This window comes from Chiloscyllium plagiosum, unplaced genomic scaffold, assembly GCF_037043375.1.
Source record: "Chiloscyllium plagiosum isolate Xiang-an unplaced genomic scaffold, Cpla_swu_hap1 HiC_scaffold_12, whole genome shotgun sequence".
Lineage (NCBI taxonomy): Eukaryota > Metazoa > Chordata > Chondrichthyes > Orectolobiformes > Hemiscylliidae > Chiloscyllium > Chiloscyllium plagiosum.
The window spans coordinates 35,852,808-35,870,516 of record NW_028270150.1 but is presented as its reverse complement, the minus strand read 5'-3'; the positions used below and the strand labels follow the sequence as shown (position 1 = coordinate 35,870,516).

General features: G+C 40.8%; 1 protein-coding gene across 1 annotated transcript in view; it reads left to right on the top strand.

Moving 5' to 3' along the window:
• Positions 1-14,168, top strand: part of dcbld2 (discoidin, CUB and LCCL domain containing 2) — a 123,215-nt gene extending 109,047 nt beyond the window's left edge. The window contains exons 12-15 of the mRNA XM_043701145.2: positions 1,443-1,536; positions 1,968-2,017; positions 3,919-4,056; positions 8,514-14,168. Coding sequence (XP_043557080.2) covers positions 1,443-1,536; positions 1,968-2,017; positions 3,919-4,056; positions 8,514-9,004 — 773 coding nt within the window. The 3' untranslated portion in view covers positions 9,005-14,168. The remainder of the gene's footprint in view (positions 1-1,442; positions 1,537-1,967; positions 2,018-3,918; positions 4,057-8,513) is intronic.
• The last annotated feature ends 3,541 nt before the right edge of the window (positions 14,169-17,709 follow it).

Sequence of the window (17,709 nt, the reverse complement as noted above, 5' to 3'; positions counted from 1 at the left end):
CATTCGATTTTTTAAATTGCATCAGTGCTGCTGATTATAGAGTCTAATAGTTCCTTTGCGTGTGATAAATAAAGCTGTAAGTTTTGTGATTTGCTGAAACAAAAGGAAATTACAAAATTCAATTTTTTATAATTCGGGAAGTACATGTGATTTAATTTGTTCAGCCGTCATAAGACATTGATTGAACTATAAACGTAATTGAATTTACTTTTTTTTTGCAAAATAAAACTTAATCTTTCTTTTCGTCCTTTAAGCCGTCTGTCCTGAAGGTGGCGGTCTGTAGCTGGGTATGATTCCAACAGAATGGTGCTCCAGCCTTTCCTTGTGGTTGGTCTTTTATATATGAGTACTAACAATGATGGTCAGTTTGCCTTGTGGATCATCACAGATGTTGGAACTGTAAACATTTCTGTGCTATTTGTGTCAGCATTCCCAGCTGAGATCAATTTACTCTAATGTCATACCAGGATTGAATTTGATTCCTTCCTTATCTAAATTCTTTGTTATCTTAGGACCTTATGATGCATTATTCTTGACCTACCAGTGGGACTTAATTTATAAATGCTCGGTAGTCCTGTTATGAATCCTCTGACCTGATTACCCAGAAGTTCAGAGTGGAATTCAGTTAGTTACCATTAAACCATCGCATTGACAGATTAAGTGTTTAAATACCTTTCATTACAAAGCTCATAGCAGAATGATGACCCAGGGAATTCAATCAATTAAGAAAGTTACCTTTTTCTGTTACAGATCCCAAGTTAGCATTAGAATTATAGAAGTTCAAAAATAGAGTTAGCCATTGCATTGCGTTAGCTTAAGTTTGCTTCAGCCTATGATTTGTCTATTGATATAACAGCAAACTTTTCCCAAGGCATTCTGTGCCTCTGGTAATCAGCAAGCTAACATTTGAGCAACTTAAACCCTCTATAAGTCCTCTTTACAGTTTCTCCCATCTGCATTCTGTCAGCATGTCATATAATTTAAAACATGCTTCATAACAGAATCAGTTCTTCATTACCTATATGTGTATCCAGCTCACTTTTGATGAATAATTCACCTTCAGCTTGAAAGAGAAGTTAAAGATGATTGAAATAAACTGGAATAATTTTCTGGAGGACTTGCACATTGGAATTATTATTACCATTCTGATTTATAAAGATGAAAAAAAATTCAATATAAAACGTTAGCAAATACCTCTTGTATAATACCTTTGATACAAATACAACCAATATTATCGCACTGTAAGTGCACTGTGAACTTTTGAGAGGATAAATGTTACTGTTCACTAGAGATGTTCGAAATGTTTGCAAACAAATTTCAGTTTCACATTTCAGATTTAAACACAGAAATATGAGATTACTGGCCTAATGGATCTTTTTTTTTCAAAACGTTAGTCTGTACTTGGCTTTAGCTGAACTGCAGCTGTTTTCAATGGGTTTCAGATGTGGCGTTGGCAGCCGTCCTGGTGCCTGTGTTAGTCATGGTGCTTACTAGCCTTATAGTGGTCCTTGTATGTGGCTGGCATTGGAGAAACAGGTGAGCAAATGGTCAGCCAAGGAGTCGGGAATTGAATAAACATTATATTCTTTCTGGAAAAAGAAATGTCCTTGTTTAAACTTTTGAAATATTATTCCCAATAATTTAATGATAAAGTGTAATTTATCTATTAAATCAGGCTTTTGTATATCAAATGGTTAACACTGACTTAATGAACTTCAGAAATGTGTAAGCAAAACTTGGAAGAGTTTTTTTTTCAATCATTATCATTTATTAACTTATGCGTTATGGGGGTTTGGGCAGTCACAGTTCTTTCTGAATATATAACTCTTGATACTAAAAGCCTTTATTCCAGTTACACGTTGTCTATGGGGTGATATGCAAGAATTTACCATTTGGGTGCCATGCATTATCTATTAAGTATTACATCCCATCCATTCAACTACTAACTGAAGCCATTTCCATTGCAGAAAGAAGCCTGTAACAGGGCCATACAGCCTGCCCTACTGGGATCGAGTAGGTGAGTAACAATTTGGACCCTTTCGATCTGCTACCTCCAATTAGACACTTGGGAGCGTAGTTTAGCATCTCGTCCAAAAGACTAATAAAACTGCACTCACCTAAGTTAAGTGTACAAGTCTGGGAACTGACCTCTGAATGTAAACTGGTCCGTTTGGCAGTGCTATCAAGCTGTGATGGTCACAAAATGGCAGCAAACCTGTGATTGAATGCAGTGTTTTGAAAAGCCAGATACTGCAGGTGCTGGAAATCTGAAATAAGCACAGGGAATACTCAACAAGTCTGACAGGATCCATGGCGTGAAAAAGAGAGTTAACGTTTATGGTCAAGGACTTTCATCAAATCAGGAAAAATTATAGATGCATCAAGTTGTAAGCACATACGGCAGGAAAGGGCAAGGTGGAAGAATAAAAGGGAAGTTCTGTTTGGATGGAAGGCAAGATCTCTGAGCTATTCCTAAAAATTTAAAGGAAATCTCATGTCTCTAGCTTCTATAAAGTTTATCCGTATGATTTCCAGCATCACCTTTATTAAATCATGGAGCAAAATGCAAGTACCACAGAGCAAGCTTGGATGTTTATCAGGAAGTAGTGAACAGGACCCAGAGAGCACCAAGCCAGCTAACATGATTTTGTGGTTTAATGAGAATTTTACGATTGAGTAATTATTTCAGAGGTCTGTGTTGATGATTCTCCATATGCACAAATACAGTGCCATAGGGAAGCATGTCCGTTGCCAGCAAATGAATCACAGTTGGAAAATCCTGGAGTGATCCAGACCCCATTTACTGTTTCAATTGGAAGATGGGCTTTTAGATTAGATTACTTAGAGTGTGGAAACAGGCCCTTCAGCCCAACAAGTCCACACCGACCCTCCAAAGAGCAACCCACCCAGACCCATTCCCCTACATTTACTCCTTCACCTAACACTACGGGCAATTTAGCATGGCCAATTCACCTAACCTGCACATTTTTGGACTGTGGGAGGAAACCGGAGCACCCAGAGGAAACCCACGCAGACACGGGGAGAATGTGCAAACTCCACACAGACAGTTGCCTGAGGCGGGAGTTGAACCCGGGTCTCTAGCGCTGTGAGGCAGCAGTGCTAACCACTGTGCCACCGTAGTAGCTTTTCTTCTCCTTAGCATTTTCTATTTCAATTTTTCTTTTTCCTGAAATTGATTGAATAAATGTGTACTGTGACACTGGTTGAAATGGTAGTGTGAGCCGATTTAATTGCAGTTCCTAAATGGAGAGTGGATAAATCCATGATGGGGAGGCATGTGCAGTGCTAAAACAGAAAGAGAGGAGTGAAACTAATTGCTCAGCTCTTCCAAAGAGCCTGCTCAGGAACAATAGGTCAGAATTGTAATAGGTAACTCAGAAAGAGTTACTAGATGACCAAATAGATTCAAGAAGTGCTGGCATGAAAGTATGAAATAGCATTGCATCAGTATTTCTTGTTGGGAGAAAGAAATTTTCAATAGTTGGTGGGTTTGGCACAGAGTTATTCACTCTGCACTGATATAAGGTAAAACAATTTGCACCAATATAACTATCTGCTCTCGTGTTGGAATGCTGTTGGTTAACTAATCCAGAGATGTGTAGGGTAGTGGATTGGCCATACTAAATTGGCCATAGTGTCTAGAGTTGTGCAGTTTAAGTGGATTAGCCATGGAAAATATAGGGATAGGGTAATGGGGTGGGTCTGGGTGCAATGCTCTTCAGGGGGTAGGTGTGAACTTGATGGACTGAATATCCTGCTTCCACACTGAAGGGATTCCAGGAACTATCCAAGTATCAGCATTGCTGATAACATTCCAAGAATGTAGATCTCGTGTTTAGCTCTTCTGCCCAGCGGTACTGTATGTGATGATTTAACTAACTGGGAATTATGGCACAGGCTGGTGGAAGGGAATGAAGCAGTTTCTACCTGCGAAAAATGCTGAGCCTGATGACACCTCTGTGCGCTACAGCAGCAGTGAGATGAGCCGCCTGAGAGCCCGGAATGCCAGCACAATGATCCAGACAGAACCTGCAGGTATGCATCAGTGATTAACGTAGAGATTATTCGATTCTTAACAGCGGCAGTGACATGAAACCACTCAATGCAACACTGGATTAGTACAGGTCATTCGGCTCTAACATACGTTTAGTTAACGGGAATTCATTATAACACGATTGATGAACTGGGGACACAGTTTCTAAAGTGTGAATTTTTAAAGTGTGTAATGGTTTTAACATGATTTTGGCCCCATTAATTTGAATGGTGCTGCTATTACACGATTTTCTTATAACATGGGATTGCATGGGAACTGAACTACTGTGTTTAGCAGAACCGACTGTGATATCTTTTTATGGTCACAGCTACAGAATAAATTGTTACAAAGATGAATGGTTGGGAAGGTTTCAAACAAGTTCTTTTCCACATCAAATGCCGTAAAACCAGCTAAATATGAAGTCTTTAGATGGCTTAATGTGCTGACCCTTCACGTGACCGTTATGATTGTTTAAAATTGATGCCTTTTGCTTGTTCTCATTACTGATTATTTTTTCATGTGTGTTTTTCTTTGCTTAAATAATTCCTTCAATAACTCTTCCATCTCACGGAGTGCTTGTTATTCATTCTTGGGACACTGGCATTGCTGGTCTTGCCAGCATTTGTTGCCTGTCCCAATTGCCCTGGAGAAAGTGGTTTGTGAGCTGCCATCTTGAATTATTGCAGGCCATGTTGCATAAGAACACATGCGGTGCTGTTGGAAAGGGAGTTCTGGGATTTTGACCCAGTGACAGTGAAGGAATGGTGATATATTTCCAAGTCAGGAGGGTGTGTGACTTGGAAAGCAACTTGCAAGAAATGGTGTTCCCATACATCATCTACCCTTGTCCTTCTGAGAGGTAGTGGTTGTGGGTTTAGAAGGTTCTATGAAAAGAGCTCTGGTGAGTTGCTGCAGTCCATCTACAAGGTGCACAGTCACAGAATTGAAGTTCCAACAAATATCCGTTAAATATTGGCAACAGAGCTCCTTCAACTTTGAATAGAGTTTGTGGGTGAATGGTTTTGATGTTGCCCAAAATGCTGGGTTGCATGCTGGCAAGTTGACTCATGGCACAGGGGAGAGAACAAAGTCAGTTCTCACTGAGAGTGAGGGTAAAGTCACCATAGTCCTACCAGACCAAAGGGCTGCCCTTTCATTAGAGAGAGAGAGATAACTGGTGCTGGTTTAATCTGAGGGTCACCACACCTCAAGTGAGGGGTGGGTTTGAGAAGGAGATTCTTTCATGGTAACCTTAGTGCAGGAATTGAGCCCACCTTGTTGGCATCTCTCACCAACCATCCAGCCACCTGAGCTAACTGACTCGCTAAGATTGTGTTTACTATCAAAAAATAGTTGTTTCAAACTTGTCCTCCTTCCAGACCCCAGTAAATTGATTTTGCTAAGTAGTTCGAGAACGATTACCTTTAGTTTATTTGTCTTCCTGAATGTGGTCACTCCTGCTCTCCAATTTCCCAGTTGCTTCCATTCCTGCACTGTCCCTCCACCTTTTTTCAGTTCCCCCAGCCCAGCTCCCATTCTTTAAAGTTTTCTACTTCTAAGTTGCTTCCTTTTAAACCTCTGGTGTTGGTTTTCTCTGCTGCCTACAGTTTAAAGCTTGGAGTGGGCTCCTGGGCTCCACCTCGTGACAGATTTTGGTTGGTGCAAGTAGTTCTGCCTCCACTGACCAGCTGCTGCCACTAGATGGTGTCTGGTCAGTTATAACTTCATCCGATGAATTTGTATTTTAACATTCATTTGTAGTAATTACAATTACATTGTGCTTATTTTAAAATGTATATTATTTTAAAAGAGTACTTCATTTGTGTAAGTATTTAAGAATGTAACATCATTTCAACCTGATGTCTTAAAGTTGTTTTCTGATGATAAAGATCCTGAAGTACTGAACTAAAGTGTTTATTTTATACTTTGTAAATTACTTTAGTTTGCAATTTGTTTCAGCTAGAACTACACAGTATTTCTGTACTGTACTGTACGTACAGTATTTCAATTTATACATTTTCTTTCCAAGCAAATAATGCCAGCATGAGCCTAACTCTGGCTTTAACATTGATTTGGTAATCAGTGCTTCAGTTAAAGTTGCTCCACTTCAGGTCGCAATTTTTAGGAGTGCAACCATAGATTTTTAAGTGAGGATTTCCTGCATCCACAGGTCTGACAATAGCCGTAGTAACAATGTCTAACTTACCAACGAAGTATCATGCAATAAACTACACCCTCTTGTCATGAATTAACAAGTGGTGAGAGGGGAAAGATATAAAAGAGACCTAAGAGGCAAGTTTTTCACACAGAGGGTGGTACATGTATGGAATGAGCTGCTAGAGGAAGCAGTGGAGGCTGGTACAATTGCAACATTTGAAAGGCATTTAGATGGGTATATGAATAAGAAGGGTTTTGAGGGAAATGGGCAACAAAAGAAGGGGTGGTGCAGCAGTGTGGCAGTGAACTACCCCCAACCACTAGCTGGCATAGCAGGGCTAACACCACCAGAGATCTGCCTAGGGGTAGATCTTCTAGTTTTTCCATATCTCTTCATTCTCTCTGTTCAGTTGCTTGGCAGGGGGGGCCTGGTCTTTTGAGTTTCAATGGTCAGTCGGGAAAACAAAGTATGAGGTGGTTTCTCATGACCTTCCTTATGTGTGCTTCAAGAAAGCACAAAGAACCCTACCTCTGTCAACAGCCACTGTCCCTCAAGTCTAGCTCCTCTGCCATCACGACTGAAAATGTGTGTTCTGCCTGAACATAATGCTTTACCTGGGCCTGTGGCAACTTACTAAAGGACAGGGAAGACCACCACTCCTAATTAATCAAGTATAGATGTTTAAATATGAACACTCTATTTCCTTTTTGCCTATCCCTCCGAAATATTCAATATCCTTAAATGTTCAGATCACACTCTTGGTCATCCTGCATCCATGTCTCTGTAATGACAATTAAATCCTACTCGTTTACTTGAATTAACGCTGCCAATTTACCTATCTTGTGAATGATGTGAGTATTCGGATAGTTTTGAATTCTGGCTTTTTAACAATTCTATTAAATTGATCCTGGTTGATTCTCAGATTTGATTGTGCTGTTACCAACTTTAATAGGAGAGTTTTTCTACTTTCCATAATCAACTTTTATTGCATCAGAATTCCCTCTTAGGTTCCCATTTCCCTGAGACTGCAACAGTGTGAGCAAATCCTCCTCGAATCCCAACCAACATAGAGTCATAGAGATTACAACACGGAAACAGACCCTTCAGTCCAACCCATCCATGCTGACCAGATATCCCAACCCAATCTAGTCCCACCTGCCAGCACCTGGCCCATATCCCTCAAAACGCTTCTTATTCATATACCCATCTAAATGCCTTTTAAATGTTGCAATTCTACCAGCCTCCACTGCTTCCTCTAGCAGCTCATTCCATACACGTACCACCCTCTGTGTGAAAAACTTGCCTCTTAGGTCTCTTTTATATCTTTCCCCTCTCACCCTAAACCTATGCCCTCTAGTTCTGGACTCCCTGACCCCAGGGAAAAGACTTTGTCTATTTACCCTATCCATGCCCCTCATAATTTTGTAAACCTCTATAAGGTCACCCCTCAACCTCTGACACTCCAAGGAAAACAGCCCCAGCCTGTTCAGCCTCTCCCTATAGCACAAATCCTCCAACCCTGGCAACATGCTTGTAAATCTTTTCTGAACCCTTTCAAGTTTCGCAACATCTTTCCGATAGGAAGGAGACCAGAATTGCACGTAATATTCCAACAGTGGCCTAACCAATGTCCTGTACAGCCGCAACATAACCTCCCAACTCCTGTACTCAATACTCTGACCAATAAAAGAAAGTATACCAAACGCCGCCTTCACACATAGAAGTCTCAGTTTGGCTAAGCTGTAACCAAACTTGAGGGAGGTAATGGCCTACTGGTATTATTGCTAGACTGTTAATCCAGAGACCTTGGTAATGTTCTGGGGAGCTGGGTTTGAATCCTGGTGGTGGAATTTCAATTCAATAAATATTTGGAAGTAGGAATCTAATGATGACCATGAAACCATTGTTGATTTGACTATCAGGAAAAACCCATCTAGTTCACTAATGTGGTCTGGTTTACACATGACTCCAGACCCACAGCAATGTGGTCGACATTTAACTGCCCTCTGGGCAATTAGAGATGGGCAATAAATCCTGGCCTAGCCATGGCCACCCAGCTCCTGTGAATGAATATTTTTAAAAAATTGTGAGCAGCAGTTTATTTCAAAATGACCCTAAGGGGTGCTGGGTCTCTTGTCAATGTTGGTTCATTTGGTAGCAATATCACAAAAAAAGATGTCATAGCAGAGACTGAGAATAGTATCTGCGGACTGTGAACTATTGTTACTTGGACAAAAGTGCAGAGAAGGTCATGCCACCCATCACTCCGAGGGATAATGGTCTGATTTTGTGTGTTTACAGAATATGCCCAGCCGCTTGTGGCAGGAGTAGCCGGAACCTTACGACAGGGATCCACTTTTAAACCCGAAGAAGATCCGGAAGCAGGCTACAGTGAGCCGGATGGGGACGGTCACTATGATGCTCCTGTGTCAGAGATTTATCATGCGTACGCAGAACCCTTGCCAGTTTCAAGCCCCGAGTATGCCACTCCGATCATAATGGAAATTTCTGGTCATCCAACAGGAACCTTGGCATCAGCAGCAGCCTCCACCTTTAAATCAGTGGGGAGCACAGGGCCTTCAGTGGGGAGCACAGGGCCTTCAGTGGGGAGCACAGGGCCTTCAGTGGTGGGCAGTCTAAGCACATTATCGCCCATAACTGAGGGTGCTTCTTCGGGTCAGGCTGGCTACGATACACCAAAAGGAGTGGTAGTCCCAATGCCTGCAGAGGAACTTGGATACCAAGTACCAATTAGTATACCACAGATATCAGCAACATCAGATGCTAAGTGAACTTCTGAAAGGAGACCACGTACAGAGGACATTTTTGGTGGGGAGAACAGAATGCATTGCTGCAGCAAAATAACTAATTGTCCAAAGCAAATGGATAGGCAAGCTGGGGCCATGATGACTGTTAAGAAAGTGTTGCCTGTTACCTGGAATGGATTGAAGATGGATTCTTCTTGAATGTTGCCATTCAACTGCATGTGCCTGGAATGTAGAGGTTGATTCATACTGGTTTAATGTTTAATGTCACCTGGTACCAAAGGGTTAGATAATGCTCCACATTATGACAACATGTTAATTCTGGTCAGTTCATTGGCTTTAGCTCAGCTCATTTCCTGCCAGAACCTGTTCTACAATTTGCAGAAGAGACACACCTCTCTCATTTGCTTACAATCGGGCGGGTGTTCAGCTGGAGAGGCAGGAGCCAGCACTCTGGGTGGGGGGGGGAGAGCGGGGTGGGGAGGGGGTTGGTTAACAGAGTTTAACACTGCTGTTTTTCTTAACAGAGCTGAGAGCCTGTTTAGGTGGCTTTTGATGCAAGCCCTGAAATTCCTCAGGGATTCTGTCAACCTCCTGCCCTGACCCATAGAGTAACAGTGCACACAGCTGGCAACAGCAATTTACTGAAAACAAAGGACGCTAGCGATCATAGTGGGTCACGCAGCATCCATGGAGAAAGAGCAAGCTAACACTCGGAGTCGAGATCTCCCTTCTTCAGAGCCACCTAGACTCAAAATATTAGCATGACCCTCTGTGATCTCCAGCATATTTTGTTTTCAGTACAGATTCCAGCCCCCGCAGTAATTTTGCTCCTACGCTGTGTTTATTTAACGGCAATTTATGATATCTCTTCCAGATAGTCAGCGACTGTCAGTTTTCTCTAAAAATGCTGCAGCAAATTAAAATGAATCTTCAAATCACACATTTGATGGTATAATAGTGTTTTCTTTAATCTGTAGGTTGGGGTTTAACTTTCCAATGGAACACAGAGCAGCCATAATAGTTGTCTAACTGCTTCCTCAGACACTTGCTCAGTTAATGCAGAATTTTCCTTCAAAGGGCTTTAATGCAGGATGCGCACTATAGCTGTCTAGATATCCGCTGATTTATTTTCCAATGCCTTCATCCTCCTGAATGAGCTGGGAACGATAAGGGAACAGCTTTATGTGTTTCTTATACACAGTTATGTCTCTGCCGTTGGAAGCCTGGTTTTAATGCTATTTTGGCTGTCATTACCATAATTTGAGAGAGTGGTGATTCTGCCACTAATGTAGGTAGGTTCTGTTCGAAACTTTTTGCTCAGATCAATGGAAACCCTTGTCCAAGTGATCCAGCTTACATAGTTATTAAGTTTTATACAAGACAAAAAACAAAACTTGCAGCATAAGGCGGCACGGTGGCACAGTGGTTAGCACTGCTGCCTCGCAGCATCAGAGACCCGGGTTCAATTTCCGCCTCAGGCGACTGACTGACTGTGTGGAGTTTACACATTCTCCCCGTATCTGCGTGGGTTTCCTCCGGGTGCTCCAGTTTCCTCCCACAGTCCAAAAGATGTGCAGGTTAGGTGAATTGGCCAAGCTAAATTGCCCATAGTGTTAGGTTAAGAGGTAAATGTAGGGGAATGGGTCTGGGTGGGTTGCGCTTCAGAGGGTCGGTGTGGACTTGTTGGGCCGAAGGGCCTGTTTCCACACTAAGTAATCTAATCTAATAATAGTTGAGGGTAACTTGTCTAACCAATACAAAACCCATTTACAGTTGCAGGGACTCCTTAGCCAACACTGCATTGTTGCTAAGCGACTAGGATATCCTGCCAGGCTGACAACCAATATTGACCAGAATTATCCACCATCTCTACACTGAATCAAAGTTAGGTAAATTTTCAGCCATTCAGCACCTGGCACAGAGCTTTGCTGATCACAAGCACAGACAGAGGGTCAGCATTTCCAAGTTGCACTCCTATCAAGTCAAACTCAATCTCAAGAGCAGAGTTAAGAAAAAAACTTTTCCTATTCATCATTTTATTTATTTTTGTCTGCATCTCAGCACCTATTCCTTCCACCTGCCTGCCAATAAGAATGCCCTTTTATACTGACAGTAAATGATGCTGTGAATCTATTCGATATGCCAGCTTCTGATGGTAATTCGATCTCATGAGAAATACATCCAAATCTGAAAAGACATTTATTCATATTGAATTTTATATAAAACATTTGTCTACATTCAGTGAGGAAGGAATCTGAAAAAAGGCGTTTATTTTGTACTCTTGCCATTTGCAATTCCAATTTTATTATAAAAATGACTGTAATGGATCTCCATTTAATATTCCTGTCCCTTTGTTGTTCTTTGAGCAAAGCTGTAATGCATCACATTACACCTTAAATAAGATTGCTTATTTTCAGCCCAGCATGGTGTTTATCATTAAAACCCTGGTATGAGTCATTCTCTACAAGAATGTATTTTTTTTTTGGTTGTCTTACCTCAGCATGTACTGTAGTCAATTTATTGTTTGTATATTTTGGTAGAATTTAGATCATATGCATAGAGCGGAAGAAATTTTTTTTGATCTGCTGATTTGCGATTGAAATGTTTATACATAGGTTATCGGGTAACTGATGGGTGAGAAACAAATGGCACCCTCAAGTCTCAATGGTGGCGTTTACCTGGTTGAAACCAAACTGGTTCTCACATTACTGTGGTTCTAACAGTTCAGAGTGGGAAATTCATCCCACAGTCCTAAACTTGTGTTAAGCAGGATTGTTGCACATTTCATGATGCTATTGGGTTAAAGCCATTTATTTTGAAATGGAAAAAAAAAATCAAAGTTTATTTTGAATGTCCTCAATATCTGAGTTTCATTTAAATTTGACCTTTTTAAGATTTCATTAAACTTAATATATTATTAAATATATTATTTGCCCATAAGAGAGTCTGTAAATGCAGAGGGTTAGACTTTTACAACAAACTTAGGAACTGCAGTTCTGGTGAACGACCATTGGACTGAAATGTTAACTCTGCTTCTCCCTCAGCCTGATTGGTTGTGTGCCTCCAGTTTTTATCCAGTTTTATACCACTGAGTACAAAGTAATAATAAGCTTTAGGAGACACCCACTTGCTATTAGCGAGGTGCATTATTTGCTCCTTAATTATTTCATCCTAAAATTTAACATTTTTGACCAACTTAGAGGGTGATGATCAACAAATGCAAAGTTGCTCAGAATAGCAGTTTGAGAAGGGGCACTGAACTCCTTGGAGTTGGATTTTATATTGGATTGTTTTGTTATTCTGAAACAAAGGCAAACAGAGTGAATGGCTTTTTTAGCCTGACTCTCTCAGTCACTTCAAATTAAGTAGATTAAATGAGGTCACCCAAAGATTGCTCTCACTCAGTAAGGAGACCTGATTCTCTTCTCTTTAACTCTTTATTTTAGTCATGTGCACATAATCTAAACCAACTATTCTCTCATTAATATTTAATATGTAATTATGGGGAGAATGCGGCTGTAATCTTTGCGCATTCAGACTCTGTCGTTTCATCAGCTGAAGCATGATGTTTCTCAGAATCCATAGCCTGAGATTTGAAGGATGTACCTCTTAAAATTTCAAATTAATTTTAGTTTGCAAAATACAGTATTGTAAAAGAAAACCTGGTTTAATGTGAGCATAACTGGAATGGCCCTGAGGTTAGAGTTGAGGCTATTTCAAAATCAAGTGCTGGTGGGAATCAGGGCTTCAATTCGGAAGTATATTTGAGAATGACAAATATGTTGAAGCCTTTATCATTTCAGTATTGCTTCTGCAGTGAGGCACAGAAGTTGGGGGGGGAAATGGAAATTTCTTAAAAATGAAAACTGGACATAATTTTAAAATTTCCAGACACCCACTCACGGAGAAAAACACGGACAGTCCAACCCAAAACCACCACCATAATTGAAACAGTCGTTTGGTCTAGCTTGGTCTTGAACAGCCCCATTCAAGGACAGAGTTTAGAAACAATATGGAAAGAAGCAAATCTGAAATAACACTGGGTGGCTCAGCTTGCTGGGATACTTTACCCATTGGGACTGAGGATATAGCAAAATAAAATGAGATATGGGCAGTCTATAATGTTTGCAAGGTACCTTTTTCTGATGAATTAAGAGTTCCTAAATTGTCACAGATGGTTAGAACTACTGTCATTTCAAGAGAAGCTTCTTTATTCTAATATGTTTTATGTATTTTACTGTAAGGAATAATATGTCTCTCAAAATGATTTATTTCTGTGAAATAATAGTTTGAGTTAGTATTTCCTCCACCATATTACACTGCAAGGTGCATTTGTTTTCATTAGCATGTTTGCCAGCACAACAAAACGATTTCTTGTTTTAAAAATGTACTTTTTGAATTGTATCATGGGAAAAGGAGAGTCTGCTAGCAGCAATCTTTTAAAAATAGCTTTGGTGCTTCTCATTCCCCCACTTCAAAATGTAACCTTGCTTTTTCATCATCAGCATATCTCATCCCTTCTCAACTTCACCATTACTTAGAAGTCAGCTTTATGTGCTGATTTTAATTCAGTCATTTAAAGAGTGACAACAAACCAGAAAAAGAAAGGCTGAAGCTGACTTTAATCAGTCTGCGTTTGCCACATAAAATTTGAAGCAAACTAGAAGTTTACTTCGAACTCAAAATAGTCCTAAACCTGAGCACAAAAGCGGTTCAGTGCTAAAGGTCAATGTTTTTACCACCAAAGCTTGTTATGTGTGAATTGGTGACATGAATCCCATGCAAAGTCACCTATCACCCTTTGTCAAGACCATTTCTTAAAACGCACCTCAATTTATTTTTGTGGTAATCAGTTTTTATGCTGGAACTGCAGATCCTGCTCCTAAATAGATTTCACAGTTGCAGCCCTGTCAACACATCAGTGAAATGAATAAATGATCTTTCTTCGTTTACCTGTTACAGTGCAAAATTTGCATCAAGTTTCCTGTGTTCATTTTGTATGTGTCAGCAAAACTGCTTTATTGAATTTATTGTCGACAGTTCTACACAATGTAGAAGCCACTAATTTTGCTCCTTTTTACTTATAGTACTTTTTAAAATTATTTAGTGCGAGTACTGTACTGTCACAGTTAAAACAACTGTTGATTGAAGTGAAGTTCTATCTATAATAAAATAACACTGCTTTCTGGTGATTGGCTCATTATTTTACACCAGTCAGACAACAAAAGGGCAGTTTGCCTGCCAGTCATAAATAAGTGTGGAAAAGCATGCCCGTGGCTCAATTGCTAAATATACTAAAAGAGCTTAGGATGGAGGAGCAGACGGAGGCTGTTCACCCATTGGGTCTGCTCCACCATTCAATGAGATCATGGCTGACCTAACGTGTGGTACTTTCTCAAACACCTTATGGAAATACTGATATATTAGATCCACTGCCTCCCCTTTACCTGTCCTGTATGTAACCTCCTTAAAGAATTGTAATAAATTTGCTTTACTAGATTATGTTGTATTTTGAAATGTTCTATTCTTACATCCTTTGTAATAGATTCTAACATTTTCCTAATGGCATGCTATGCTTACTCGCCTATACTTACCAGTTTTTGTCTCCTTCCCTTCTTGGAATGAGTTTTACATTGGCAGTTTTCCAGTCCTCTGGCACTTTTCTAGAACCTAAGGACTCTTGGATATTCAGTCTGTTATCGCTGCAATTGCTTCCTGTATATACCCCAGGCAGCATCTCATCAGGTCCAGGAGGCTAATCGGTATTTAGCCCCATTAGTTCCCCAGTGATATTTCTCTCCTAATAGATATTGTATTTATTTCTTTTCACCCCTTGGTTCTTTAGAATTTTTAGAATGCTATTGATGTCTTCTACCATGATGCAACGTATTTATTCAACTCCTCTGCCATTTCCTGATTCCCCAATATTACTTGCCCAGCTTCATTCTCTAAGGGGCCTATGTTCACTTTGGCCAGTCTTTTCCTTTTTGTATATTTTTTAAAAATGCTTGCTATCCATCTTCCTGTTCCATGTCAGTTTCCCTCAAAGTTCATTTTCTCTTTTACTGTTTGTGTGGACATCTTTTCCTGGTTTTTAAAACTTTCCAAATCCCTGAGCTTGCCATGAATCTTGGTCACATCAGATGCTTTTTCTTTCAATTTGATTATATCCTTAACTCTCCTAATTAACCATGGTCCATTCTCACTTCACATTTATGTTGTGAGCCATGAACTATTTCTTAAATGTGTGCCATTGTTTCTCAGCTGTCTTTGCTGCTAAATTCCTTTCCCAGTCCACTGCAGTCAGCAATGCCCTTATTCCATTGCAATTACTATTATTTACATTTAGCAAAAGATTTTCCCATGTAAATTGAATGTCAAACTCTACCACGTATGTTCACTGGTTTCTAGGGGATCTTTATTAAATATACCTCATTACACAACACCAGATCCAAAACTGCCTGATCCCTGCTTGTACCTATAGCATTGCTCTTCCAAAACTACCTTGAGTACACCATGACTTCTGCCTAATGGCTATCTCTGACAATGTGACTTTTCCAATGTACATGAAAATTAAATTCACCCATAATTAATTAATTGAATTGAATTTATTGTCATAAGGTACAGTGGAAAGCTTTGTCATGCAAGCAATACAGTCAGACCACAGCGTTAAGTAGCATAAATAGTAAATAATAGGTAAACAGCAGCAAAAACACAGATACAGGTGAATGTTGAGTGTGTGAGTCCATTCAGTATTCTAACAATAGCAGGGTGGAAACTGTTAAGAAAACGGCTGGTGCTTGTGTTCAGGCTTCTGTACCTTCTCCCCAATGGCAGAGGTTGTAGAAAAACATTGTCAGGGTGGGATGGATCTTTCAGAATGCTGGCAGCCTTTGCTTAACAGCGCACCTGGTAGATAGATTCTATAGATGGGAGGTTGGTCTTTGTGATTGTTCGGGCCAAGTTCACCACTCACTGTAACCGTCTCCAACCTTGAATAGTACAGTTGCCAATACCAGGTAGTGATACATCCAGACAGAATGCTCTCGATGGTGCACCTATACAAGTTGGCAAGGGTATTCACCATCATGCCAAATTTACTCAGCTGCCTGAGGAAGAAGAAATGTTGTTGGACCTTTATAACTAATGCGTCCACATGAAGACTCCAAGAAATCTGGTTGTGCATGACCACTCCCAGGAGCTTGACATTGTCCACTCATTCCACCTCTGTGCTGTTAATGTGTAGGGGGGGGCAGGAGTAATATCCCACCGAAAGTCAATAATGAGTTCCTTGGTTTTACCAGCTTTGAGAGCTACGTTGCTCTCAGTTCACTATTTTGCCAGGTCTTCCACCTCCTGTCTGTAGTCTGTTTCTTCACTATCTGAAATTTGACCAACTATGGTGGTGTCATCAGCAAACTTGTAAATGGCATTAGTCTGGTATTTGGTGACGTAGTCATGGGTATAGAGTGAGTACAGTCGGGGGCTGAGTACATACCTCTGGGGGGCTCCAGTGTTGTGTGTTAGTGAGGATGAAATATTGTCCCCAATCTTTACTGTTGTGGTCTGTGGGTCAGGAAACTGAGGATCCAGTTGCAGAGAGTAGGGCTTATTCCGAGATCAATAATTTAGTAACCAGTCTCAAGGGGATAATAGTGTTGAAGGCTGAACTCTAGTCAATGAGTAGGATTCTTACGTTGGTGTTCGGGAGGAGTGAAGGGCAAGTGATATGGCATCTCATATAGATATGTTTGTCTGGTAGGCAAATGGGAGTGGCTTTTTTGGAAACGTACTGCATTTTTTACATGCCTTCATAGAACATAGAAGAATACAGCGCAGTACAGGCCCATTGGCCCATCGATCCAAGGCACCTAACCTACACTAGCCCACTATCCTCCATATGCCTATCCAATGCCCGCTTAAATGCCCATAATGAGGGAGAGTCCACCACTGCTACTGGCAGGGCATTCCATGAACTCACGACTCACTGAGTAAAGAACCTACCCCTAACATCTGTCCTATACCTACCACCCCTTAATTTAAAGCTATGCCCCCTCATAACAGCTGACTCCATATGTGGAAAAAGGTTCTCACGGTCAACCCTATCTAAACCCCTAATCATCTTGTACACCTCTATCAAGTCACCCCTAAACCTTCTTTTCTCCAATGAAAACAACCCCAAGTGCCTCAGCCTTTCCTCATACGATCTTCCTACCATACCAGGCAACATCCTGGTAAACCTCCTCTGCACCTGTTCCAGTGCCTCCACATCCTTCCTATAGTATGGCGACCAAAACTGCACACAATACTCCAGGTGCGGCCGCACCAGAATCTTATACAACTGCAACATGATCTCAGGACTCCGGAATTCAATTCCTCTACCAATAAAAGCCAGAACGCCATATGCCCTCTTCACCACACTATTTACCTGGGTGGCAACTTTCAAAGATCTGTGTACATGGACACCAAGATCCCTCTGCTCATCCACACTACCAAGTATCCGACCATTAGCCCAGTACCCCATCTTTTTGTTACTCTTACCAAAGTGAATCACCTCACACTTAGCTACATTGAACTCCATTTGCCACCTTTCTGCCCAGTTCTGCAGCTTATCTATATCCCGCTGTAACCTGCCACATTCTTCCTCTCTGTCAACAACTCCTCCGACTTTCGTATCATCCGCAAACTTGCTCACCCAATCTTCTAGCCCCTCCTCCAGGTCATTTATA